General features: G+C 32.3%; 13 protein-coding genes across 13 annotated transcripts; 6 read left to right on the forward strand and 7 right to left on the reverse strand. All coding sequences in view use genetic code 12, as the record gives it.

Moving 5' to 3' along the window:
• Nucleotides 1-29: 29 nt before the first annotated feature.
• Nucleotides 30-986, reverse strand: CTRG_04483 (uncharacterized protein; the record flags this gene model as incomplete). The annotated part of the gene is made up of 1 exon (XM_002550139.1): nucleotides 30-986. One exon carries the CDS (start codon nucleotides 984-986, stop codon nucleotides 30-32), a length of 957 nt encoding a protein of 318 aa, XP_002550185.1.
• Nucleotides 987-1211: 225 nt separating this feature from the next.
• On the reverse strand, nucleotides 1212-1835 carry CTRG_04484 (uncharacterized protein; the record flags this gene model as incomplete). The annotated part of the gene is made up of 1 exon (XM_002550140.1): nucleotides 1212-1835. One exon carries the CDS (start codon nucleotides 1833-1835, stop codon nucleotides 1212-1214), a length of 624 nt encoding a protein of 207 aa, XP_002550186.1.
• A 431-nt stretch (nucleotides 1836-2266) lies between these two features.
• CTRG_04485 (leucine-rich repeat domain-containing protein) lies at nucleotides 2267-4468 on the reverse strand (the record flags this gene model as incomplete). The annotated part of the gene is made up of 1 exon (XM_002550141.1): nucleotides 2267-4468. One exon carries the CDS (start codon nucleotides 4466-4468, stop codon nucleotides 2267-2269), a length of 2202 nt encoding a protein of 733 aa, XP_002550187.1.
• Nucleotides 4469-5673: 1205 nt separating this feature from the next.
• Nucleotides 5674-7887, forward strand: TCO89 (Tco89p; the record flags this gene model as incomplete). The annotated part of the gene is made up of 1 exon (XM_002550142.1): nucleotides 5674-7887. One exon carries the CDS (start codon nucleotides 5674-5676, stop codon nucleotides 7885-7887), a length of 2214 nt encoding a protein of 737 aa, XP_002550188.1.
• A 184-nt stretch (nucleotides 7888-8071) lies between these two features.
• CTRG_04487 (mitochondrial 54S ribosomal protein bL36m) lies at nucleotides 8072-8317 on the reverse strand (the record flags this gene model as incomplete). Its single annotated transcript, XM_002550143.1, has 1 exon — nucleotides 8072-8317. The coding sequence occupies one exon, from the start codon at nucleotides 8315-8317 to the stop codon at nucleotides 8072-8074; it is 246 nt and encodes an 81-aa protein (XP_002550189.1).
• A 306-nt stretch (nucleotides 8318-8623) lies between these two features.
• Nucleotides 8624-11434, forward strand: SEC21 (coatomer subunit gamma; the record flags this gene model as incomplete). Its single annotated transcript, XM_002550144.1, has 1 exon — nucleotides 8624-11434. One exon carries the CDS (start codon nucleotides 8624-8626, stop codon nucleotides 11432-11434), a length of 2811 nt encoding a protein of 936 aa, XP_002550190.1.
• A 156-nt stretch (nucleotides 11435-11590) lies between these two features.
• Nucleotides 11591-12511, reverse strand: CTRG_04489 (uncharacterized protein; the record flags this gene model as incomplete). The annotated part of the gene is made up of 1 exon (XM_002550145.1): nucleotides 11591-12511. One exon carries the CDS (start codon nucleotides 12509-12511, stop codon nucleotides 11591-11593), a length of 921 nt encoding a protein of 306 aa, XP_002550191.1.
• A 704-nt stretch (nucleotides 12512-13215) lies between these two features.
• Nucleotides 13216-15816, forward strand: CTRG_04490 (uncharacterized protein; the record flags this gene model as incomplete). The annotated part of the gene is made up of 1 exon (XM_002550146.1): nucleotides 13216-15816. One exon carries the CDS (start codon nucleotides 13216-13218, stop codon nucleotides 15814-15816), a length of 2601 nt encoding a protein of 866 aa, XP_002550192.1.
• Nucleotides 15817-17437: 1621 nt separating this feature from the next.
• On the forward strand, nucleotides 17438-19516 carry SAP7 (Sap7p; the record flags this gene model as incomplete). Its single annotated transcript, XM_002550147.1, has 1 exon — nucleotides 17438-19516. One exon carries the CDS (start codon nucleotides 17438-17440, stop codon nucleotides 19514-19516), a length of 2079 nt encoding a protein of 692 aa, XP_002550193.1.
• Nucleotides 19517-19730: 214 nt separating this feature from the next.
• On the reverse strand, nucleotides 19731-20084 carry MRPL37 (mitochondrial 54S ribosomal protein mL54; the record flags this gene model as incomplete). Its single annotated transcript, XM_002550148.1, has 1 exon — nucleotides 19731-20084. One exon carries the CDS (start codon nucleotides 20082-20084, stop codon nucleotides 19731-19733), a length of 354 nt encoding a protein of 117 aa, XP_002550194.1.
• A 304-nt stretch (nucleotides 20085-20388) lies between these two features.
• Nucleotides 20389-21579, forward strand: YBN5 (Obg-like ATPase; the record flags this gene model as incomplete). The annotated part of the gene is made up of 1 exon (XM_002550149.1): nucleotides 20389-21579. One exon carries the CDS (start codon nucleotides 20389-20391, stop codon nucleotides 21577-21579), a length of 1191 nt encoding a protein of 396 aa, XP_002550195.1.
• Nucleotides 21580-22506: 927 nt separating this feature from the next.
• On the forward strand, nucleotides 22507-24753 carry MNN15 (putative alpha-1,3-mannosyltransferase; the record flags this gene model as incomplete). The annotated part of the gene is made up of 1 exon (XM_002550150.1): nucleotides 22507-24753. One exon carries the CDS (start codon nucleotides 22507-22509, stop codon nucleotides 24751-24753), a length of 2247 nt encoding a protein of 748 aa, XP_002550196.1.
• A 342-nt stretch (nucleotides 24754-25095) lies between these two features.
• CTRG_04495 (uncharacterized protein) lies at nucleotides 25096-25755 on the reverse strand (the record flags this gene model as incomplete). Its single annotated transcript, XM_002550151.1, has 1 exon — nucleotides 25096-25755. One exon carries the CDS (start codon nucleotides 25753-25755, stop codon nucleotides 25096-25098), a length of 660 nt encoding a protein of 219 aa, XP_002550197.1.
• Between the last annotated feature and the right edge of the window lie 1568 nt (nucleotides 25756-27323).

Genomic DNA, 27323 nt, shown 5'->3' on the forward strand with positions numbered 1-27323 from the left:
TTAACGAACACAAATGTATAAGAGATAATCTATTCTTTTGTTGATTGAACTACAACTGCATGGGTAGCCATAGGTTTTATCAATAATTCTTTATCTTTGTCGACAAAACTTGAATTGGTGATATTTTCGGAGATCAATTTGGCAACATGCTCTTTCACCTTATTTTTTTCTTCATCAGTCATACTAGTTATATAAGATCTTGTTTCCCAGTATTTCCAAACATCATTCTTATTGATATATTGATCATAAAATGTAAACAAGTTAAGTTCATTAGTTCCAAAATACGGATTCTTTTTCAAGACTTCTTTCCATTTGCCATGTCTATATTGTGGAACATGTACATCAAATTCATAAATGTATTGAGTGACAGCTTTATTCCATGGTTGTTTATCAAAAAATTGCTCAAATACTTCTTTGTTATTTTTAGCTACATTGAATTCCAATTCACGGAAATATTGACTACCAGCATTATAAAATTCAGTTTTACCAATTGGAGAATCATGACATGGACTAGTATAATCAAAATTCCAAATTAATCCCAATTTTCCTTCTGGTTTTAAAATTCGGTAAATTTCTTTTAAACTTTCAAGATCCGAAAACCAATGAAATCCTTGTGCTATAATAACTGCATCTACTGAATTATCATCCAATGGAATCTGATAAGATGAAGCAAGGATTTGTTTCCTAATTTGAGGGAATTTCTCATTGAAAGTTAGCAACATGCCTTTACTTGGTTCAACAACAATTAAATTGTCTTTCCATCCATTATCAACAAGATTCTGGGTGAATTTACCAGTACCAGAAGCTATTTCAACAATTACTTTTGAAGTGTCGAATGAATATCCCTCGGGTTCCTTTTTGGCTAATCCAAGGTGTGCTAAAAATGGATTCACCAAGATTGGAGTAAACGAAGGACGGAAAACATCATACTCGCTATGATTACTATTGAATGAGTTAATTGCAGTACTATTTGCTTCTTTAGTCATTACTGATTGATGAACCAAATGGAAAAATGAAATGAAGAGAAAAGAAGAGAGTCGAATGGTGGATTACTAATCGGGAAGATTAAAGTTCGTTTTTTTATTTTAAATCGGTAGATTTTAAAAGCCCCCCTTCCTCCTCCCACTCCTTTCTTCCACCCGCATAATGCATGCATTATCCCCCACCATTTATTTCCTTACTGTGAAAGTTTATTTCTATTACTACAGTAACTATACACCAAATAGAATATTCAATAAAGAACCATCAAAATATCCAAAATAATACATTACACCAATAACAGCAGCAATAATCATTATCACAGCAACAAAATGATCACCATAATCATTTGGCTTAGGTTTATTATTTACTGATGCCAATAACCCTGATCTTCTTTTCAAATCACCCAATTCCATCAGTATTGCAACATCTTGACCAATATTTTGAGTTTGAAACCATTTATTAATTTCCATTTCTTTAATTCGATCATATTTAACGGGAAGTTTCTTTCTTTTCATGAATTCATAATAATCTAAATATGCAATATCATCATTAGCAACAATAATTTCTTGAATTTTGGAACTAATTGAATTGCCTTGAGATGAATTCAATAATTTTACAAATTTAGATAATCCAATACTTGTAAAATTCAAATATTCATCAATATATTTTGATTTTTTCGTGAATTTGAAAAATTTATCATCATTATAAATATAAATTCTTTTCAATAATTTAATTTGACAAAGTTTGGTAAATCTTGAATGAACTAATGATAAATTTATTGTATCTTGTTTATTAAGTGACCCAATAATACATTCTAAAATTTCATCAGGGAATAAAAGAATACTTGAACTCATAATGATATATGTTAATTGATAAGAAAGAAAAGAAAAGAAAGAAGAAAGTGATTGGAAAATTATGAACAAATTTCATTTTATTGTAGCACGTTTTCCTTGTAATTTTTTTTATAATTGATGGTAATATTGTAATCTTTTCATTTCATTTCCTTGGCATTATACACCAAATCCATCCAAATTTGCAATATCGACTACATGCAGGAATTTGTTAGTTGATGATTGTTGATGTTGTATTTATCAAAATTGATCTTAATAATACGACATAGATGATTGCTGCCTACTAAGGATCACTTGTACGTATGACCACTATACTTTGACTCCCAATGATAAAACAATTTATATAGATTATCACACAAATTTTTGGAATTAAAGCTAATATCCAAAAATGATATACTACTCTACACAAAGTAATATTGAATATCAACCTCTAATTAATTCACGGAGATAAAACCACCTGGTCCACCCAAGAGTCCCACTTTTGACAACTTTGCTCCCTTTCCTAATACCATCAGCGCATCGATAGGTGCTTCATACAGATTTAAGTATTCAAAATTTGGTTTCTTAGCAAGAATATTATAGAAAACCTCAACTTCTTCATAAGATAATCCAAAACCTTGAATACTAACAAATTTAATAGATTCAGGCAAATCCTTATCTTTTCCTTTTAATTGCAACAAGAATCCAGATAATTTAGTAAATGATAAATCTAATTGTTCAAGATTTGGGGTATTATCAAAATCCGCAAATGCAATCACTCCATTATTAGATGCATCTAATGCAACTAACGAAGAAGGTAAAAACTCTGGAACCAAGTAAACCAATCTATTGTGTCCCAAATACAAAGATTTCAAATGGTTTAATTCCAATAAGTTCAGTCTTCGGATCCATTCATCACTAATATTGTTGTGTGATAAATCAAGAATTTCCAATCCTACTGGAAAAGATGATGCTTTCTTACCTCTACCAAAAATCCCGAGACTATTCTGAGACAAATCCAACTCTTTCAAAGTTGTAGGAAAATCAATCAAGATCTCTCTTACTTTAGAATTAGAAACTCGCAACTTCTTGAGATTACCTGGAATTCTAAAGTTTGATTTTGTCAATGATTGAATTTCCTCTCCATCAATTACCAACAGTTCTAGTTTAGGCGCATCTATATTTATTGCCTTTAAATCACAGTATGAAATCTTAAGACTTGTTAATGATTGTGGTAGCTTATAGTTGAAGTTTGATGATGACTTATCACTTCTCTTTATTTCAAGATCTCTTAACATATGTAAATGCTGCAACATATTGAAACCAAACGACTTGACCAGATGAAGAGTCAAACTTGTTATAGAAGGTGGGAGACTACCACAAATACTGATTTCTGGAACATCAATAATGGATAAGGTCGTTAAGTTGCACAACTTGTTCATTTCAAAATCAATATATGCTCCATCATTTCCATATGGACGCCCAGTTAATTCTAATTTTCTCAAGTTAGATGGTAGATTTGCTGACTCAAACTTTTGTTTCTTTGTTTCCATTTTAGGATAATTAAAGGCATTTGCCGGAACCATAAGAGCAACTAAAGAAGAAGGTAAATTGTTCAAATAATTTCCAGGAACCGAAGATTCTCCATTTATACTTCCCACATTTAATTCAAGTAGTTGGGGGCACATGTGTTTAAGAGGCTTGGCCATAAAATGACTTGCATCATAGGACAATTTTCTCAATGAAGGAACCAACCATTTCAAACCTCCGTCACCATACCTAAACTTTGAACACCCATCAATAATTAAGCTGTTAAGCTGAAGATGAGATATATCAATATGCATCATATTTGAAGTTTCATTAACTACTTTAATTTTCAAGTCTTCTAACAGTTGCGGTAATCCTAACTTTAATGCTCCATTAGATTCAGTACCATCAAGATGTATATATAACGACAAACTTGTTATTTGTTTTGGTAACATAGCAATGTGAGCGAGTGTAAGTTGTTGTTCGATTTTCAACTCCTTAAGGTTAGGAAACCAACGAGGTAAAAGGTCTCTCATATCCATCTTAAAATCACGTTTTGATGTACTAGTGTATGATGTCACATTTCTAAAAAGATCCAAATCACGATTCTCTTCACAAGGATCAAAATTAACAAGTGATGAAACCGTGAAAGGTGCCCTCTTGTACTCACTACAGAAGAGCGAGAAGTTGAAATCAGGAGTGAATATCAATTCTATGTGAGTATTCTCCAAAATCTCTGGTGATGTATGTGCTATCAGAACGGCAGTCATGACATCATCAAAAATCAACTTTGATGGTCTCACATTAGGGTTTGACTTTCTCAAATGATAGTATTCCATGGCACTTTTCAATACAGGAATTCCATCAATAATTTGTGGTCGATGACCGACTCTCAAATATTTGCTTTTGATTCTGTCTTCATAGTCCTCTTCATCATAGTCGTCATCTTCGTCATCTTCGAGAAGTCTTCTATCATAAAACTTGCCCCCTATTCTAATGGTTGTGTAAAGTAATCTTCTAGCTAAAGTTTCAACTTGTGGAATATCAAGCAATGTTATCAAAGTATCACTGGGCATATAACCCAAAGAAATTTCAAGAATCTCTCTTGGGAAGTCACCTAGTTCATGCATTGTCTGTAGAGGATGTGTTAAGTAAGTTGATTAATTGTGTTACATTTTTTTTTTTTATTTTCCAACCTCGTCTATGGAAGTACCGTTTGAGGTAATTGGTACAAATTGTTTCGAAAGAAAAATTTAGACTTGGTAGACGGATCAATATAGGTGAGAGTTCATCACAAGGGCTATAACCAGTGTTTATAGATCTATCAAAATATGGTTTGATTTATTTCATTCAGCTGCTGTTGATGGTGAAATACTGACGAAGAGTGTTTTCAGCACGCGTGAAGCAACAGTCAACTGGGGGATACCGGTCATGAATAGATCATTCGGAGGATGAATATCCAAAAAGACCGTAAACCAGCTGACACTACATACCTCATGGTAGTATATCGATGTGTCTGAAATTCTACTTTCAAAATCAAGTACTTAGAGACAACAAGTTTGCAAGAAGGAATACCAGGAAAAAGAACATCCACCTAGTAAGAGAAGAAAAACCAGATCATCAACCTCAAGTTGACTAGTTCCTACGACTAAGAGTGTGATGTTCTAGGGGTACAGCCATAATAAATAGTATCAAATTTCTTTTATATATATATATATCTTAAATCAATAAAGTCTTTATATTTTGTCATTAAAGCACGTTAAAATTTAAACAGTTATGCGGGAAATTGATGAAACACAATACAATATTAGCTTCACTATAAGTCGAAAGACACTGTATATACCAAATAGGAATGTATAGTATACCACAAATAGTAGACCCATAAAAAGGTATAGCATTATATACAGCAGGGCATTGTTGGGTTCTTTGAATTTTCTCATATGTATCTAAACAACTTGTATGTATATGGGTAAGTTCAGAAGTGATAATATTGACGATAGGAAATGTTGCTAGGATGATATATTCTTGTTCACATTTTCAAACTTCCTTTCCCACAAATTTCTTTGCATATTTACTTTCTGTGGTTTTTGTTACCCGCATAGACTTCCTAAATGGGAATAATAATGTTTTATTGTCCTCCATTATTCATCACGAAGTTGCGCTTGAAGTTCTCACCAAAAAGTCAAAAAACCAGCCTGAAAATTACCAACACACATTAAAGTTACATCATTCCTTTTACAATACAGAGAGAGAGGAAAAAAAAATACTAAAATAAATCAAATAACTTCCAGTAGTATAGTTATTCAAAGATCATTCTCATAAGTTTATCAGCAGAATGCCGGAAAGTGACACATCCAAACAAGATTATTTTGGCGATTCAAGACCGCTGTCTACAGAACAAGAAACAGCTCGTCAGAAAGGAGTTAGAAGCAATCCAGTCCAACCCGTCTCAGCCATCCGTCCGGCACAGCACATCAACCAAAGACCCGCATCTGCTAGTAATTTACCACGTAACTCAAGCACACCATCACTTAATAAGAAACAACCTACCCGGTTGAAGAGTCATAATCGATCACTTTCACATAATAAAATATTGAACAAATTGTCAACATCTACGGGCTCAACTACACGACCACATCTTAATCGTTCCAAGTCAACCGAAGCATTAGTAAAGAGTCGTCCAGGTGGCCCATTGAAAAGAAGTAGTAAATCATATACTAAAGTGCCTGGGATCCAACCCCTTACTAAAGCAATTTCAAGTCCGACATTGAAAGCCAATAAATCCAATGCATCTTTGAAAGCATTAGGACTCACATCAGGTATCGGATTAAAATCTAGTGCACGTAAAGGGAAAGCGATTCTTCGATTAAATGATGATGATGGCGATTTTGAGGATGTCAATGAACAACTGGATACCGAAGAACACAACAATCAACCTGTACCCGAAAGATTCGACAGTCAAGATACTATATCTACAACACATCTGCAACAAGAACAAAACATTCCAAGTTTGTATGAACAGATAAATAGAATATTACCAGAACCCACTCCAGCTTCTGAGGAACCTCCTAAAATTAGTGATAAGCTTGAAGTTGTTGAAGAAGGACATACAGTTGAGAGTATAGCCCCGCCATCCGAACAAACTCAACAAGAACTCACCCAACAACAAGAATCACGTCCAGATCTCGTATCATCAGCAAGAAGTTCCACTGATGATTTTTCACAGAATAATAACTTATACGGAGGCTCTTTATTGTTGTCACAATCAACCGGGTTAGTGAGAAAAATAGACCATCTTCATGGTGCAAATCTCAAGATGACCGAAGCCTACCCTCCACTTCCTCGTAATGAACCAATGAATTCTCGTCAAATTAGTGGTATTTCATTTCTGGCTAATCCTATAGAGCCTAATAATGTTGCTGAACCCGTCACCACAAATAAGAATGTGAACCAGAATAACTCTTATCAACCCGAACAAACCATTTTTAATAATTTGCAAAGAACAAATAACCAATATATGTCGAATAAGAAGCAAGCCCAAGACCAACAATATGGCCAACATCCAAAATCTAAACAGGGTCAACCTCCGTCACCTTTGGGTAATGCCATGAATAACGGGGCAAATAATTTTTCTGATTTCCTTAAAGGTAGTCATTCTGCGTCGTCATCTTCTGATCTGCAATATGGTCATAATATTGAAACTAGAACTCAACAAAGATTATGGCTTCAAAGGGAAAGTTCACTTATGGATGTGACAAACTTGGATGCTGCACGAATGGCTAATTTTTCCAACTTGTCATTAAACAATTTGATGTTTGCCCAAAGTTACAATAATCAAAGTCAAGTTAATATGCGTGATTTGCAATTCGTAAATCAAGTTCCACCTCATAATCATCAACAACAACAGCAGCAGCAGCAGCAACAGCAACAACTTCAATCGCAACTGCAACTTCAATTGTCACAACACCAACAACTACCACAACAGCAACAGCAACAATTGCAAATGCAAATGCAGATGCAGATGCAAATGCAACAAGGAATTTCACAACCGATGACTCCAATGACTCCTGGTGGTGGAATGGAAATGAATGGCCATGGTGCATTTGCAATGATGCAAGGCACTTTACCAAACACCGTACAAACCAGGACTGAATTTGAAAGATTAAATCGTGAATATTTAAATGTTAGACGTCACTTAAACCCAATAGGAGAATCATTGAAAAGAATGGAGAGTCTTTCAGGGAGTGAACTCAAGGTGGAAAAAACCAGAAAGGGAGATGCTAATGGCCGAAATACTGCTGCTGATTCATTTGAAGAGTTTTCTCCATTATTTCAAGAGAAGGAAGCCGAGATATCAGGTACTTTGACTAGAATATGGCAGGAAGCTATAATCTCATCACTGTCTCCTTCTGTTACTAAAGTCAATGTGGCAAATCCACAGCATCATCCAGTTTCACAACGTTCAATAAATCCCCGAATTCCTTCTTATAACCAAACATATGGTTTAAGACAAAACCAAACTCCAACTACAAGAGCCGGTCAAGTGTAATTCTTAAATAGAGTAAACATATTTCTTTTTACAAACATAAAATTAAAATAAACACACTTTCTAGGATTTTTTTATATTTATTTATTATTGATTCATTAATATCTATTGTTGAGGAATATGTACATGGAAATTTAAAGCTCTGAATATAAATCGAAAACCACAATGAATAAAAGGAACCAATCACTTAACCTTGTCTTTGCTTATGTTTTCCATTACTTTTACAGTAGACATATACTCTACCTTTTCTTTTAACCAAGTAACAATCTTTACAGAATTTCTTTACGGAAGTTCTAACTTTGAAGCTTCTTATTGGTTGGTATAATGAGCCAGCTGTTATTGGATTTATTATCTTTGGTGTAGCATTAAATAAACTTCTAGTAACAGTAGTTGGGCTGAATCTTTGAGAAATAACTTTTGTAAGGGAAAGCATTGTTCGTGTGTGTATGAAGGTTGGTATATCCGAATGATAGTCTATTTAAAAATCTAATACTCCAAATGAAAATCCTTTGATGAAAAAAAAAAGAAAAAAAAAATAATTCCTTGGATTTGAGATTATTTGAACTACCCACACGACCAACAAATCAAAACACGTAAGTAAAGAAATCTCACCGTTCTTTCTCTCTCTCTCTCTCTTGAACCATGAAAAAAACAGTAAAAAAAAAAATCTATCAGCACTTTGGACTTTGACAACCATTTTTTAAATCATTACCGATCAAATTTAGAAAATAGAGAAGCCATGTCTACCCTGTCTTATAAGAAACAGGATGCTTATGCAAGCACTTCTGGTATTCCGGATAAGATGGCCGTTTTCCAAGAATGTCTTCAACAATTTAATGCCTCACCAGTTAATGCTAAAAAGTGTCGACAACTATTAGCCAAATTGTTAAGATTGATCTATAATGGTGAAACTTTCCCAGCTCAAGAATCAACTACTTTGTTTTTCTCCATTTCTAAATTGTTCCAACATAAGGACCAATCTTTGAGACAATTGGTTTATTTGACAATTAAAGAATTATCCTCAACTTCTGATGATATTTTAATGGTTACTTCTTCAATCATGAAAGATATCCAAGGTAATGATGCAGTTTACAAACCAAATGCCATTAGAACCTTATCTAAAGTGTTAGATCCAACTACTGTTAATGCAGCTGAAAGATTATTCAAGAATGCTATTGTTGACAAGAATCCAATTGTTTCTTCTGCTGCCTTGATTTCTTCTTATAACTTGTTACCACACGCCAAAGAAGTTGTTAAAAGATTTACCAACGAAACTTTGGAAACCATCCAATCTTATAAACAATTCCCACCAAACCAATTCCAATTACATGAATATTATGGTACTTCAACCTCCAATTTACCTTCTACTAGTTACATGTATCAATACCATGCATTGGGTTTGATTTATCAATTAAGAAATCACGACAAAATGGCATTGATGAAGTTGATTACTTCTTTGTCTGAAGGGTCTTCATTGAAAAACTCCTTATCCATTATTCAATTGATTAGATATATCAACAAGATTTTGAATGACGATGAATCATTGATCAACCACTTGTACCCAATTTTGGCTGGATTCTTGAAACACAAGTCAGATATGGTTGAAATTGAAGCCTGTAAGACTTTAATTAACTTGCAACATTTGATTAAAGATGATCAATTTATGCAAATTGTCACTACTTTACAAAAATTATTAAGTGTCCCAAGAACTGCAACCAGATTTGCTGCCATTAGATTAATTAACAAGGTTTCCATTAAACACCCAGAAAAGATTATTGTTGTCAATTTGGAATTGGAAGGATTGATTAATGATAGTAACAGATCTATTTCAACATTGGCCATTACCACTTTGTTGAAGACCATGGGTGCTGGTACTGTCGATACTGGATCTGCCGGTGGTGAAAGTGTCGATAGATTAATTTCCAAGATGACTTCCTTGATGGATGAAATCACCGAAGATTTCAAGATTGTCATTATCGAAGCTATTGAAAACTTGGCTTTGAAATTCCCTGCCAAACACAAGAAATTGGTTTCTTTCTTGACTGACTTGTTGAGAGATGATGGCTCATTAGAGTTGAAGAGCAGTATCGTTGATGCTTTGTTTGATTTAATCAAATTTTTACCAGATGCTAGTGCTAAACAATTGATCTTAATGAATTTGTGTGAATTCATTGAAGATTGTGAATTTACTGAATTATCAGTACGTATCTTGCACTTGTTAGGTGACGAAGGTCCACATACTTCCAACCCATCATATTACATTAGACACATTTACAACAGATTGGTTTTGGAAAACTCCATTGTCAGATCCTCTGCTGTTATTGCATTGGCTAAATTTGCTGCTGTATGCGGTGGCGATGTTTCTAAGAATATTGTCATCTTGTTGGGTAGATGCTTGAACGATGTTGATGATGAAGTTAGAGATAGAGCTGCTATTTCTTTGAACTTCATCAACAATGGTAAAAAGAATTTGATTGTCAGTGACTCAAGATATGACTTAAATGCTTTGGAAAGTAAATTAATTCATTATTTGAACAATGAAGAAAACTTTAGTGCTAAATTTGATATTGATGAAGTTCCAGTTATTTCTAACGAAGAATTGAAATCCATAGATTACAACAGAAAGATTAACAAATTGGAAAGCTCTACTACAGACAGTAACGATGTATCCGATGCTGAAGAGAAGAAGGGTAAGACTGGTGGTGAATCTAGTGCTGACAATGTTGCCAATGACTTGTTGAGACAACAGCAGTATGCTCAAGAATTGTCTGCTATTGCTGAATTTGAGGCATTTGGTAAATTGACTAAATCTACTGCTAATCCAGTTTACTTGACTGATAAAGAAAATGAAATTGTTGTCAGTGTTGTTAAACATTTGTTTGTTGAATCTCAAAAATTGGTCTTACAATACAATATCAACAATACTTTACCACATACTGTTTTGGAAGATATTTCCGTTATTGCTCAACCAGATAATGAATTATATCAAGAAGATTTCATTATTCCATTGGGTGAATTAAAACCAGACCAAACTGGTATTGTATATGTTGCATTTTCTACACCAAGTATAAACGACGAAGAATTGCTCTCGGCGTTTGGCAACACTGTTGCTTATACTAATAAAGATTTGGATGATGATGGTAATGTTGACCCAACTGATGATGGTTGGTCTGATGAGTACCAAATTGATGATTTGGAATTATTGGCTGGAGACTTTATCATTCCATTATACAACTCCAATTTCACTGCTGTCTTTGATCAATTGTCTAATGTGGAATCTGGTGTTGTTAACATTAGTAATGTTGAAACTATAGAGAATGCTGTTACCAAATTGAGAAATGTTTTGAATATGTTGCCTTTGGATGGTTCTGATTATGTTCCAAGTGATAGCACTTCACATACATTGAAATTATTAGGTAAGGATGCTTGGGGTGGTAAAGTTGGTGCTTCTATTAGATTAGCAGCTACTGGAGGTAAGATTGTTGCTAAAGTTGAAACAAGAACTGAAACAGACAATTTTGGAAATGTTGTCATTAATAGTGTATACTAGTTGTAAGTACTAAAAAAGAGAAAAAAAATTTGTTGATAAACTATAAAATATAAAATCATGTTTTATCTTTTTTTTTTTTTATCCCTCTTTGTTGATTAATATTTTGTTGTTAATAATGATTATTTATTTGGTTCTTTGATTCTATGCAAGGAATATCTATATCTTACTTCTATTGTCATTTGATGCCCTTTTCATTTGTCTATATAAAACACCACCAGAGAAATAAACAAAAATAGCAGCCAAAAATATAAGTACGAAAATCCAAACAGCAGCTAAATTATTTGATTTGGGAGCTGTTGGACATGCATGATGAGATCTAACCTCGAAAAAATAAGTACATTCATTTGCTTGTCCAATAAAAGAAACCAGAGCTCTAGCACTCATTTCACGATCACAAGTAAATGTCAATATTGTTGATTTTCTCAATCTTTGATTTGTAATACTATCAACAGCATCACAATAGGAACCATTTTCATAAGTTAAAGTTAATTTTCTACCTCTAAACACAGGAGTAGTTGCATATTGACCAATTGATACATATTTATTAGTTTTTGAATCAATATAATAACCTCCAATCAAGCTTGCATTAACTTTATCTTGAATTTCATGTACTTCATCATGTTGTTTTTTAAATGGATTAGAACAAATTCCCAAAGTATAATTTTTACCACTATCATAACCTTTAGCAATCCATGGTAAAGCTTTACCTTCATTAGATAAAGAAGATAATTCTCTTAAATCAATAAACCCTTGACTTCTTGGATTATAAACAGTACATGGATCTAAAGCATTTTCTTCTTCTTTTCCCTTTTCCTTTTCCTTTTCTTTCTCTTTCTCTTTCTCTTCAGTGGATTTATCAGTATCTGATTTAACTTTTTCAGCTAGAAGAGGTTGACCTTGGTTGGTGTTGTCTGATGCGAATGTGAAATGACTTATTGAATCGAATATTTGAGAACTTGCATCATATAATGAATCATTGGGTTGTTTTGAAGTTTCAACAATAAGGAAAAAGAGAATTGTAGAAAGGAGTATTGCTGGAAGTAAAGTTCTTCTTACTAATTTAGACATCATTAACATGTGAGGATGAGGGTGGAATTAGCGATCGACGTAAACAAGGAAAAATAAAATAAAATAAAAGTACAAGTGATCGTAGTATTGGCTGTTGTAGTTGTAGTTGTTGTTGCAGTTGTAGTTGAAGTTATAGTTGAAGTTGTAGTTGAAGTTGTAGTTGAAGAATACGATCAATAAATCTATCCGTTGTATCCCTTTAATTTTTTTATTGTTTGCTTTTTTTTTTCTTAGTTAGTTTATCAACTTGGTGTTATTCTTAATTCTCTTGAAAGGATATGAAATTTTTCTTTATTATGTGTTAGGTGGTGTTTGAGAATCTATGATGAATTTCTTTTTTTTTTTTTTCACTCACACACTCACACACTATCAGTCTATGGTGTAGTTCAAGTCTAAAATTTGTAATTTCCCTGCATTAGAATAATTATCTTCCTACCTGTGCGTGTATTCTTCCGAATATCCAAATGTCGCATGTTAACGACATTATATCATCCACGACATTTCGCACCTCCTCCTCCTATTTCTGTTCCCTTGGTGGTGGTAAAAAAAGTATTCGTGTAGCAAACTCAAAAAAAAAACTAAAAACTTACAACTTCGATCAAAAGGCAACCAAATATTTAAACAAGTGGATCTGTGTGAGTTGTACATAACCATTCCCCTTTCCTTCACAATCATACCACAGGAGTAACACTCATATATTCATCAATTTACAAATGGATGCATGGACAACTGCCACTACATCATCTCTTTCAGGTTTGCTGAAAGTAGGAGGAAGTGGTTTTTCAAGTCAAGTTCCTGATATTTTAAATTTGTCAGACCCTCTATTGAGTAAAATAATCACATCTAAAAAAGCATTACAATTGATAGAATCAAACCTAGTTTCAGGAGATGAAAGCAATACAGCCAATAAAATGATCATACAATTACTAATGGCATCTTGCGATGGTGATGCTGTCACATTAGAAAGTATTACTAGATCACACCCGGAATTGGTTGATCAATTGTTCCCACTGGACTCGAATGGTGCAACTGCTTTGATCTATGCTGTCTGTTTTAATAATTCAGATATAGTTCAATCATTGTTGAATAATCACAATGCTGATCCAGACCTTCCGGATTCTATCATCAAGTATACCCCAATCATGTGGGCAGTTCATCTTAACCAATTGGAAATGGTGAAATTGTTAATAAGTCATCAAGCAGATCCATATTTGTCTCCTAATGATGATGGAAAAAATGCAATTTCATTGGTTTATCCAGAACACACTGAGATGTATGACTATTTCAAATCTCACAACTTATTGAAACCAAAATTGGATGGTGATGATGAAGAAGTTTTTGGAGCTGATGCATTTACCCCCACCCAAGATGAATTTGAAGACGATTTCGCCAGAAAACTTAAAATGCAAACTTTAACTAGCTCCCCATCGGGATCTAAATATGAAGAAGACGAACAGGAAGAACAAGTCCATGAAGAAGATGACGAATATACTTTATCACAGAATATTGAACTCAAACAAACTCCTGAATTTGAATACGACAAATTATTACCAGAACAGTATATTAAATTCACCGACAGCGATATTCCTTCTTTGTTGAATTATATTTTTAATTTAAGATCTCAGACGACATACCAACATAACACCAAACTACCAGCTACAATTGTTTTCCAATTGATTAGATATTCTGCATTGAAAGTTGAGTCAAGTGAACTAAGTGACTTTTTATTTGATTGTTTTACTGCCAGATTGAGAACTGTTACAAATACAAAATCAGGTGCATTTAACATGGCTATTCAGGATGATGGGAATCCTGCAAATGCTCATGGTGCTGGTGATATTGTTTTACTAAGTTATTGGCTTTCTTCATTACAATTTTTGCATTTCTATTTTGGTAAAAATGAGATCTATTCCAAATACCCAAGATTTTTACAAGAAATAATAAGTTTAGTGCAATCATTGATAGCAACCTTGTCATTCTCCATAAATTCAAGATTGAATTTACTTGTGGATGACTGTATTATCAATTTTACAAACTTGGTTGATGTCTCTAACGTGTTGTATGCAAAAGATTGGAATTTGTTCAAAAAGAATAAATCACATCCAAACACATATGATGATATTTTAAATACCTTGTATCCACCATCGCAAAATGAATTGATGAAACCATCACCAATCAAATATTTGCAAGTTTTAGGTGCATTAGACTATGTCTTGAAGATCCATAACGTCGACAATTTACTTCGTCTGGAAACATATTCACAAGTTTTCTATTACATAAATTGTACTATTTTCAACCGTATAATTAGTCAATCCAAATATTGCACTCGTTCAAAAGCCATTCAAATCCGTCTTAATATATCCGCTATAGAAGACTGGTTGCGTTCACATAATATGAAGGTGTATAAGCCAGAGACCATTGGTGGCTTAAGCAAGCTCATTAAAGCTGGAGATGTCAAGTTGCATTATGTTTTGAATGAAGATAGTGATCCACAGTACCATAAAAATCCCCATTACCTCCAATTTTATTATCATTCATTATATCATGTGGGGAAATATCAATTACAACCGGTTATTGAGTTATTGCAATGGTTGCAATGTATGTCATCATTAAACGATGAAGAAAGTTTGATAAATACCATTAATCAATTTGACTGTTTAAACTATTATCAACTTGTCAAGGTGGCCAATAAATTGTACAAATACGAGGTCAACGAAGATAAATTGCCAAAAAAATTAATTAATGTTATCAAAGCATTGATGAATGAGCAAGGACCTAATCAAATCAAACGATTATACTTGCATTACATGACGCAAACAACATTCTTGTCAAAAGAAGAATACATTTATTTGAATCCAAACTTTATCTTTGAAGTGGCATTACCAAATTTGACGGAATTGATTAATAATTATGGTGCTGGTTTGGGTGGTGTAAGAATCCTTAGGAACAAAAAATATCAGCCAACATTACCAATTGCCATTATTGATGAGATTGATGAAATTCAAGCTGAGAATAATTCATGGAGGGATGATTCTTATAATTATGCAAAAGAAGGAGAAGGAGACGAAGAAGGAGAAGCAGATTATGATGATGATAGAGAAGAAAATGGAGAAGCAAATGAACATGGAAGAGAAGAAAAAGAGTCTTTGTCAACTGATGGAATTTTGGGTTTCAAAGTTGATTCGCCAACAACAGAAAAAGATGGTTTTAAAGGTGACGAAATTTTCAAACAAGTACAAATGCCAAACTCATTACTTCATAAAAATTGGGGAGATACTGGTGGTGTTGAAGATTTTGAAGCAAATCCTTGGTAGATTCAAAGAAAGAAAAAAAAATAGTGGCTCATTTATCATCAATCACTTTCGCCCCCATTGCATCGATCATTGTTATCGTTTTAATCAGTATAGACATTGTATATTTAATAAGAATTGATCTATTCTCATTTTAATTTTAATATGACGTTGACTAATAAAATAATCGTATTGTAGGGAAGCAAATGGGACACAAAAAAATACGAATCATGTTTTAAGAGGCGCAACTTGACGTCAATTTTGGTGTAGCCCTCTGTACAGTTAATCCCTTCAATAGCTGCGTGATTGAGTTTTACATTTGCAATAATCATATGAAACATTTCTAGGGTTTCCAGAAAATCGTCTTCTTTAACTAGAATAAGTAATTTATTCTATATAGAAGATCATACTACTTAATTAAGTCATATATATATATTAGAAAAAGTTGGACAATAAAGAAAACTGATGAGATCATTGATACTGATACTCAAAATTAAAACTTTTTCGCGATTTTTAAACCGATTGATCTTTTTACACCAATGAAATAATAAGAAAGAGTATTACAATACCAGTTAGTATTTCTTTGCAATATATCATGATGACCATCAATTTTTCAAATTGAATGTTTCTATTTTTAGAAAGAAATATTAATAGAATGTTTAAAAATGAATCAATGAGAGTTGAAAGTATTCAAGGCAATATAATACATGTCTTTGATTCTTTCATTCGTTCGTGAAAAACTGAAGAACAGTAAGCGACATGAATTGAATTTAAGTTGCAATTGTGGAAGTTTTTTTCTTTTTCCTTTTGTTTAATGACATTGTTTTACTTGTGTATTTTTATACCAAAGTAGAATAAGAATTTCAATATTAATTGATTGGCGCAATGAGATTTTCAATCTTAAGGATTAACTTAGTTGTTAAGGGTGGGTCTAGTCTCTTTTTATTCTTGATCAACCCCCATCTTTTCTTTTTGCTTTTAACTACTTTAAGTAAAAGTCAACTTTATTCTGAAACTTTATGAAAAGTTCTGGTTGTGTGTATATCTAGATTAATGAATGTTGTACCTGAAAATGTGTACTGGGAACAAAAGCGTGCATTTGCGTCAATTTTTATTTTCTTTCTTTCTTTTGCTGCCCCCTTTTTTTTGGTTGGGATTGTTCCAAAAATAAACAATTTACCAAGAAAAAAAAAAAGGAATTGTTTTTTTGCAGTTGTGGGTCGTGTAATTTTGTACGTGTAATTCAGGTATATAAACAGTAAAAATACAATAGGAAATGTTTTGGTTAGCGTTTTCTAAATTGTGCAATATTTTGACATTTTGGTTTCAAACATCAATAAAAATTTCATACCTGCATTGTTTTTTTTTTCATGGCTATATGCACGATCTGACTTTCACCAATTAATGCCCAAGTATAAATGATCTTTCATTTCCTATACTCCCAGTTGTTACCATCCTGCTGAATGACTTTTTGTTCTTTTGTTAGATTCGACGATATTGAATTTTTTTTTTTTTTGAATTGGGAAGTACACTTGATTCATTATAATTACAATCATTCCTTTCTTTATTTTTTTTTTATCGAATAGAGTTTTGTTTTAATAGTCCCAATTAATTTAATATCTCCAACGAGCAAAACAGACTAGAAATGCAGAAAGTATTATTGGAATTATTACTTTTGTCATCAACAGCATTGGCTGTAATTGGTGATGGGTTTATTGTTTTACCTGTTGATAAAATTCAAACTGGTGTTGGAAGTTCAAATTTCCCAAACAGAGTTCCAATTTTTGACCTTGTTGAAGGTGTCTCAAAAAGTTTTCAACAAGATGTAGAAAATATTAACAATATGATCCAACCTATATTCGGTAATGGTGTTTTTACTAGTAATAGTAAATATGAAAGTTCAAGTGATGATAAAGGATCAAGTTGGAAATTTGAAGCCTCTTATGGTTATTCTTATGAAGGTACCACACAAACAATTGTTTACAACAATGGTGTTCCTACAACTCTTGGTGTACCAGCTCAATCACAATCAACTTTACCAGTATCTAATAAAGATCAAGTTGATACTTCGTCTTCTTCCTCATCATTGGCTTCCGGTGAACAAAAATCTCCTTCTACTACTGGTCAAAGCCCAACTACTACTCCATCAGCAACTACTATTACTGCTGGTACTACTGTTACTGGTGGATTCCCAGGCAATTTACCACTTGGTTTAACTGCTATCCCAACTGAATTTTGGAGAATCCTTGGTTTACTCAGTTCTGCCACTCCAACAGCTACTAGTGAGTCGGTTGCTGCTACTTCTGTTTCCAGTACCGTTCAAACTACTTCTTCATCAACTTCTTCTGTCGTCACTTCATCTTCAGTAGCTGCTTCTTCTAAAAAGGAATCATCATCTGCTGCTGCCGCAACTTCTTCTTCATCCACTTCTGTTCCAACTACTGAACAATCTTCTTCCGCCGCTGAAGCCACTTCTTCCGCTAAAGCTAGTTCTTCTGCTACTTCTTCTGAAAAAGAATCTGAATCTGCTTCATCATCTGAATCTGCTCCATCTAGTGAATCTTCTACTCCAGTTCAAAGAGAAACCGGTGCATTTTTCCTTACCTTGGATAATGCTCAAACTTTATATTATGCTACTTTGAAAGTTGGTACTCCAGAACAAGAAGTTCAAGTTATGATTGATACTGGATCATCTGATTTGTGGTTTATTTCTCATGAAAACTCTCAATGTAAATCTAATGGTGGTTCCGTTGATTGTTCTAAGTATGGTACTTTTGATTATCTGAAATCTTCATCATGGCATGATAATGAAACTGAATATTCAATCAGTTATTTTGATGGTGATAAAGCTACTGGTACTATGGGTCAAGATAATATTACTTTTGCTCCTGGTTTCTCTTTAGAAAATGCCAACTTTGCAGTTATCAATAACACTTCTTCTAAAATTGGTGTTTTAGGTGTTGGTTATCCTGAATTGGAGGCCGTTAAACCTAAATATGTCAACTTACCATTTGCCATGAAGGAACAAAACTTGATTGCTAAAGTTGCCTATTCATTATATTTGGATTCTCGTCATGCTACTCAAGGCTATATTTTATTTGGAGGTATTGATCATGCTAAATATACTGGTGAATTGAAAGCTATTGATATCGTTCAATCTAATGGCAAATATGTCTATTCCCAAATTCCATTGACTGCTGTTGTTTCATCTTTGAACAATTACACTGGTGCTTATGATGCCCCAACAGTTAATGGAACTCATCCACCAAAAGTTGGTGCTGCTATTTACAATGGTACTGATTCATTCAATGGTGGTGTTGATCTCGGTAGTAAACCAGCATTATTAGATTCAGGTACTACTTATAGTTACTTGCCAAGAGAACAAGTTGAAGCTATTGTCAGTCTTTTTGGTAATGTTACTTATAACGAACAAGGTAAAGCTTATGAAATGCCATGTTGGGTTGGTAATGATGGTAATTATTTGGAATTCAATTTCAATAATGAACAATATATTCAAGTTCCAACATCTGAATTTGTCATCTCTGTTGGTACTAATTCAAAAGGTGTTCAACAATGTGTTTTTGGTATGTTGCCAGGTTCCAGTTCAATCTTGGGTGATAATTTCATGAGAAGTGTTTATGCAGTCTTTGACTTGGAAGATAACACTATCTCTATTGCTCCAGCATCTTTCAATGATGAACATCAAATCGTTCCAATTGAATAAGAGATATTTCGTTAATTTATATTTAGTTTGCCCTTTTTCTTTTCTGTATACTATAGATCTACAAGTACTTTTTTTTTTCTTTCAAATACGTTTTTATTACTCCAAAAAGATAGAATATAAAACAGTTTTTTTAAAAAAAATCGTTCGTTAATATAAATAAAATTGGATTATATATGTATATACAAGAAATGAACAAAGATTATGAACAGGTTGTCTATAATTTACTCAAGAAATTGTTATTTTTAATTTTAGCTCTATTGTCTTTACTCAATTGTAATTTTCTCCATCTAAGGAAATCTTCACTTTGAAGGGTATCCATAGTTTTCTTATGATCAAGCATATCCCATAACCAATCTGGATATTCTGAATCTTCTTTGGCTACAGGTTCATCACCTTTTTTGAAGACTTTCAAATTTAAAACAGTACCTGCTGGACATGAAGATTTTGGAACAACTTTACTAGTTTCTGCTTTGACTTCTTCACGTATGATACTTGATATAGTAAATGATCTGGTCTTTATTGTTGGACTCAATCTTTTTGAAGTTAATTGTGATATGTTTCTAAACATTGTAATGGTAGTGATTGTGGTTGTGGTTGTCTGATAACGTGACTTGTTAAATGGTTGGTTTTTTTTTTGGTTGTAAGAAATGAACCCAAAAAAAATTTTCTCTTCAATCTCCTACTTGGTTAAATCATTCGTGTGAGTGTTTCAAAAAAAAATCTTCTTACCAATCCTTGCACCACCACGGCGAACAGCAATAGAAAAAAAAAAAAATTTTAGTGTTCTCTGCGAAATGAAAAAGATTTTCACTTTCTTCTTATATTCATCAATAGATTTCTATTTTTATTTAAATCAATTTATAGAATAAATCATGGCACCAAAAAAGAAGGGAGTTGTCGAAAAACCAGTTTTGTTAGGTAGACCAGGTAATAACTTGAAATCTGGTATTGTTGGTTTGGCAAATGTTGGTAAATCAACTTTTTTCCAAGCTGTTACCAGATGTCCATTAGGTAACCCAGCCAATTATCCTTTCGCTACCATTGATCCAGAAGAAGCTAGAGTTATTGTTCCTTCCCCAAGATTTGACAAATTATGTGAATTGTACAAACCAAAGAGTGAAGTTCCAGCCTTCTTGACTGTTTATGATATTGCTGGTTTAACTAAAGGTGCTCACGCTGGTGAAGGTTTAGGTAACAATTTCTTGTCTAACATTAGAGCTGTTGATTCTATTTTCCAAATGGTTAGATGTTTCGATGATGCTGATATTATCCATATTAATGATGAAGTTAACCCAATTGCTGATTTGGATATTATTAAGGATGAATTGAGATTGAAAGATATTGAATTTGCCAACACTTATTTGGAAAGTGTTGAAAAAATTGCCAAGAGAGGTGGTCAATCTTTAGAAGTTAAACAAAAGAAAGAAGAAGCTGAATTTGTTAAGAAAATCATCCAAATGTTGGAAGATGGTAAAAGAATTGCCAACCAAACCTGGACCTCTAAAGAAGTTGACATTATTAACCAAATGTTATTGTTGACTGCTAAACCATGTATTTACTTACTTAACTTGTCAGAAAAGGATTACATTAGAAAGAAGAACAAGTGGTTGATGAAAATCAAGGAATGGGTTGACACCAACTCTCCAGGTGATTTAATTGTTCCACTTTCTGTTTCTTTTGAAGAAAAATTAGCCAACATGGAAAATGATGAAGAAAGAGATGCTTACTGTAAAGAAGTTGGTGCTATTTCTGCTTTGCCAAAGATCATTGTTGCCATGAGACAAAAATTGGACTTGATTTCTTTCTTCACTGGTGGTCCAGATGAAGTTAGAGAATGGACTATTAGAAAATGGTACACTGCTCCACAAGCTGCTGGTACTATTCATACAGATTTAGAAAGAACCTTTATCTTGGCTCAAGTTATGAAATATGATGATTTGATTGAATATGGTGATGAAAACAGTGTTAAGGCTGCTGGTAAATTGTTACAAAAGGGTAAAGATTACTTTGTTGAAGATGGTGATATTCTTTACATTAAAGCTGGTGAAGGTAAAGCTCGTTAAACAGGGAACAACATACACAACTATATAGTAATAATATAAATTCCCCATTTAATAATCCAGTTGTATGAAACGCTATATGGTCCAGCATAACGATGTGTCTAATATTGTGTAATAGTCTATTTGATTGCAATCACCTCCTGGTTTGTCATTATAACATTCAAATTGGTAATCATAAATGAATTTCGTTGCTTGATTCTTGCCTATAGGCTTGTCATTTTTGTGTCGTTTTATGTATCACTTTAACACTTGTGTCATAATTATTTCAACCCCTGGATTTGCATTTTAATTGACATGGTATATGACAAGTAGTAGTATCTTGTTGATAATTGATCGGATAAATCATATGAAAATAAGGTTTATTTCAGGGAGTAGGAATGAAAAAAAAAAAAAAAGATAATTCCGGTGAAGGAATAAAATTCCAATTTTCCGGACCTTACATCATCGGAGATATCAACCAACGAACAAACAGAATTTTTTTTTTTGATTTTGTTTAACAATTTCATTGACCCTGAATTTAAAGTCATAGAAAATAATACTCAACCTGATTTGTTTTATTTTTTTTTTGCAGAATGTTAAAATAACTTCGAGTGTGTATTTTACCATAGATGGATAATCAATTTCAACTTTTAATTACTAGATCACGTGGTACCTAGAAACAAGGCTTAATTCAACACCAACACCTAAACATATTGGTTACGTGGATTTTTCATTTTAGATTTTTCTTTGCTTTTTTGTTTTAATTATTTTTAGCTTAAGCCGAGTTTTTTCCATCCTTTCCTTTGATCAACATTCAATTTTCAACGCCATCTTTTTTATTTATTTATATATATATATATAACATCAAGAAGAAGAAGAAGAAGAAAAAGAAAAAGATCACACTTGTTAGATCTGAATATCTTCCACTGTACTTGAACCAGTATTACCATTATGAGGTTGACGTTGAAAAAATGTTTATTGAGTATATTTTTCATTACTTTACTAATAGTGGGGTACTTTTCTTTACAATTAGTAGATCTAGTACAAATTCGAGATTTATTATTTGATACTGAAAAATTTGATCTTGAAAGTCTTAAGCAAGATAATTTAAGAATTAAACAAGATATTCATTATTCCAATTATTTATTTAGTGGATATAACAATTTCACTAAAGAATTTACCGATCTTGATAAAATTAAACAATTACCAATTAATGAAAAATGTGAAATTATATTTAATCAATGGAATAAATTTAATCCTGATTGGAGATTTCGTACCTGGAATCATAGAGATGAAAGATATGATAAATCATCAGATAAAAAAGATGAATTTTTCAAAGATAGAATTGATGAAATACGAAAGAAATTTGAAAAATCTTTCCCTAATAGAAAATTCGAATTAGATAGACTGATGAATATAACAATATCTAAAAGATTTAAAGAAAGTGTACGAAAATCAAAAGAAATCTTACAAAAAATGGCAGATACAACTACTTTAATACGTTTATATGGTAAATGTTTTATTGGGAAAGAAAATAAACTTAATGATCAATTAAATACATTATATAAAGATTTTACAAAGAGAATTTTCCCATTTATGAATGAAGTATCACCTAGATTTAGAAAAGCTGGAGAAATTGAAGATTATGGATGGCCAGTATATGATGATAATAGTAATATAATTGAAAGGAAAGACGATTTAACAGAGAATCCGATTGATTTCCTTAATAAGAATGTTAAAGGACGTGGGATTGTGATTTCCGTATCAACGAGACATTCAAAAGATGTTTCTAGATTAATTAAAGTTCTTCGAGCTTTGAATAATAAACTTCCAATTCAAATTCTTTATAAAAATGATATTAGCAAGAAAGCAATGACAGCTATTGAAGATGCAGCAATAGCCACACCTGAAGAATTACTACATCCTTCAATTACACAAGAACATAAGAATTTTATGCCAGAGTTACAATTATTGGAACAATATAAAGAATATGGATCAGAATTTCCTAAACAAGATTTAACATTCGTTAATATTATTAATTGTGTATCGAAAGGATATAAATGGTCATTTACGGGGTATTCAAATAAAATATTAGCTATGTTATTTACAAGTTTCGAAGAATTAATATTGCTTGATGCAGATGTTGTTCCATTAGTTCCACCTGAAGAATTTTTCAATTCTAAGCAATACAAAAAATCAGGCACTTATTTCTTCAAAGATCGTTCATTAAGAGATCATAATGATTATATTGAAACTAATTTTTTCACAACTTTATTTCCAAGTAATGAAATTTCAATTGAGACGTTATTTGATATTCCCAGAATAACAGAGAAAACATTAGGTAATAGATATATGACTGGATGGAGACATCATCAAGAAGCTGGTGTTGTTGCATATAATAAAAAACAGCATTATTTGGGACTATTACTAATGTTCCCATTGTGTCTTTGGACAGAACCTATTAATAGTAGTGTTTGGGGAGATAAAGATTTATTTTGGTCATCATTATCTTGTGCAGCTGATGAAAATTATGAATTTAATGAATATTCAGCAGCTTCAGTAGGTGAAAGAACAACAGATGAAAAAAGGAAATATTATCCAAATAGTCAAAGCAATGAACTTTGTTCAACTCATCCTGGTCATATCAATGAAGAAGGGAAATTATTATGGATAAATTCTGGATTTAGTTATTGTAAAAAAAATGGATATTATAGAGATCGAGTTAAATTTCCATTTTCAGTATTTGAACAAAAAGAATTATTAAGTTTATTTAATTCTCCATTGAAAATAAGATCAGCCGTGATTCCACCTGATTTACCAAAACTTAGAGAACCCGGAAGTCCACCTGATCCAACATCAGAATTGGAAATTATTAAATCTTGGAAACAAAGAAAGAAAGATATTGATGAAATTAATGAAAAATTGCCAAATGATGAAGAACGTTATCAGTTTATAACTGAATGGGGACCACAGAAAGGATGGGTTAAAAATTCTATTTGTTTTGGATATTATTATTGCGCTTATGATCAAATTGAAAGTTATTCTCCAGATAAAGATTTTGATATTGGACATTATTTTGAATTTGACGATGAATCAACCAGAATGTATGATTTTTTAAGTAAGATTTGGCACACTGGTGGATCAAGAACTAAATATACCCCTCCACCTGTTGAAGAAGCAGGAGATGATCCTAAATGATGATTGATGATCTAATACCTGTGTAATTTATAGATTTATTTTCTTTTCAAATAAAAACAATAGAAAAGTACATAAAAATTGTTGTAAAAGAGTAAAGTGTAGAGTCACATGTGTTTTCTGATGTTCTAAAATAACTTTTTGTATTTATCTAAGAATATACATATATAAAAAACGTATTGAAATGTTATATGGAAACTTCAGTTAATTATTTAATCAGTGGAGACATTATATCCACGAACGAAAAGAAGACCCAGAACCGTGGGATAAGAAAAAAAAAACCGATAAACATAAAATGGAAATATAAATTCAAATGTTTTTCTAAATGATCAAATCAATTCAGATTTAAACCAAAGCGGCAAGAGCACCGTCAGCAATAGCATCAACGGCAGTGATAACACCAGAAGCAATAATTGGAAGATCTTGAGCTAATTGACTAATATCAATACCTCTCCTTTTTAATTTTTCAGCAGATTCAGCAGTTAATTGAGATTGAATCAATTTCAAAACATCAACAACTTCATCAGAGTTGACATCAACGGTATCTCTTTTACCAACATTAACGTTAACACCAATTGAAAGACCAATTAATTGCAAGATATTAAGACAAAGAGCACTGGACACATTAACAAGACCTCTCTTTGCTACAGAGATTTCTTCTCTTTTTTCAGCTGCAGCAGTAGTAGCATCAAGGCCGGACAAACGTAAGATGTCAACAGCTAAAGCATTAGTTGCATCAGAAGCTGATTCAAGTCCAGATAATTTGACAATATCAGCAGCTAAAGCATTAACAACTTCTTCATCAGCTCTTTTTTCAACATCTTCTCTCTTGAATCTAATATTAACATCAACACCTACGGCTAAACCAACTAAATGTAAGATATCAGTAGCAATATGAGCAGCAACACCAACAGCAGCTCTTTTTTCAACTTCTTCAGGTTGAATAGCTGCAGCTTGTGTGGATAAAGCAAATAAACCAGAAGCTAAAATGTAGGAGAATCTCATTGTTTGTTGTTAATTAAAATTTGTATATTGTTGTTATAATTTTGTAGTTGTAAAAAACTATATTGTAATGAATAATAAAAAAAACATCAATTCAAATTGGAATTTATACCTCTTTATATAGTATTTTTTTCCGAAGTGTGTTTATGGACATTATGATTAACGATAATAAGAATAGCCGTGTACATATTATTAGTTCAATACTACTAAAGGCAAAATTAGGTTTTTTTTCTCTCTATGTTTCCATGATTCCCACTTTTGCAATATTCTCCAATTGTTAAAAATCAGATGAACCAAAATTAATTTCATGATGTTTATTCGTTATTAATATTATTATTTTTTATTTTGCAACAATTAAAGTTTTTGGCTGATTTTGTATAAAAATAGCGCGTCGTGCATTCACCAAGGGCGCAAAAAATTCCCCCCACCGTAAACAGACGAAATATAGACTAAGAAAAAAAAAACCACAGTCTATTGTGAATGGGATGGAATGGAATGGACAGAGGGGAGTACCTTTATTTTTCTTCTTGGGTTTAATTTTCCAATGAATGCCAAAAATAGGAACAACGGGGGGAATTCTTCCTTTAATCTATTAAAGTTTACTTGGGTTGGTATTGTTTATACAATCTGTTAAGGTATCAATCCATTATTAAAAGTTCCTAGTTTTGTCGGGTGTTTCATCTTTTACATCGTTCAAATTTGTTTATTCTCAAAATAGACGATACAAGTTATAACAAATAGAGAATAATAGGGAAAAAAAATCATTCAGAGGGCTCATGTGTCTTTCTACTGGTGATAATCATATGATGTAATCATTATCCGGATATTTTCTATCACCACAGACTAAAATAAAAAATATTATTGTAATAACCACTAGCTTTTCTAAAGGATGCAAAAACGATGATTGTAATATTTCTTTGAGTCGATTATTAACGCAATTAGTATTTTTTTTTTGATCCTCTCCTGTTCCCCACATTTCTCCATCAATTAAATGTAACCTGCCAATATAAATTGATGCAGCGTTTAATATCCTCCATCTCCGCTAATTCACGTGATCTTAAATTAATGATCGTTTAATTTTAAAAATGACATTCAATAAAAAGTATATTTTTGAAAAAGTAAAGCTGTTTTATCAATATGACACCCCCCCCCCATCACGACTGGTCATGATAATAAAGGAGTCAATTATTGAAAGAGCATATGATAGGTACAGAAAACTTTAAATAATGACGGATGATTTTTAGTTCACCGATGAGAAAATGTATTGTGTTTTTCTAAAGTGTTCCTGCGATTCTTGATAGTTTTTGATTTTTCCTTGTTGTTTTTAAACAACTTGCCTTGTAGTGTTCAATTGTTATTACTAACATGTAAATATCGGATCATCTACTGATTTAAATGGTATTTTACAATGATTTTGATTCCGAATTCATGTAGTCTTTTCATAATCAACTTATCTGTAAGATATATTCACTTCAATACCTGATCAAACATAAAATACAAAAACCCCATGTTTATTCCAAGAAAATAGGAGGAAGGAAGAACATAAATAACCATATTTCATTTAACTTTTT

Source organism: Candida tropicalis (genome assembly GCF_000006335.3).
Source record: "Candida tropicalis MYA-3404 genomic scaffold supercont3.6, whole genome shotgun sequence".
In the NCBI taxonomy this organism is placed as follows: Eukaryota; Fungi; Ascomycota; class Pichiomycetes; order Serinales; family Debaryomycetaceae; genus Candida; species Candida tropicalis.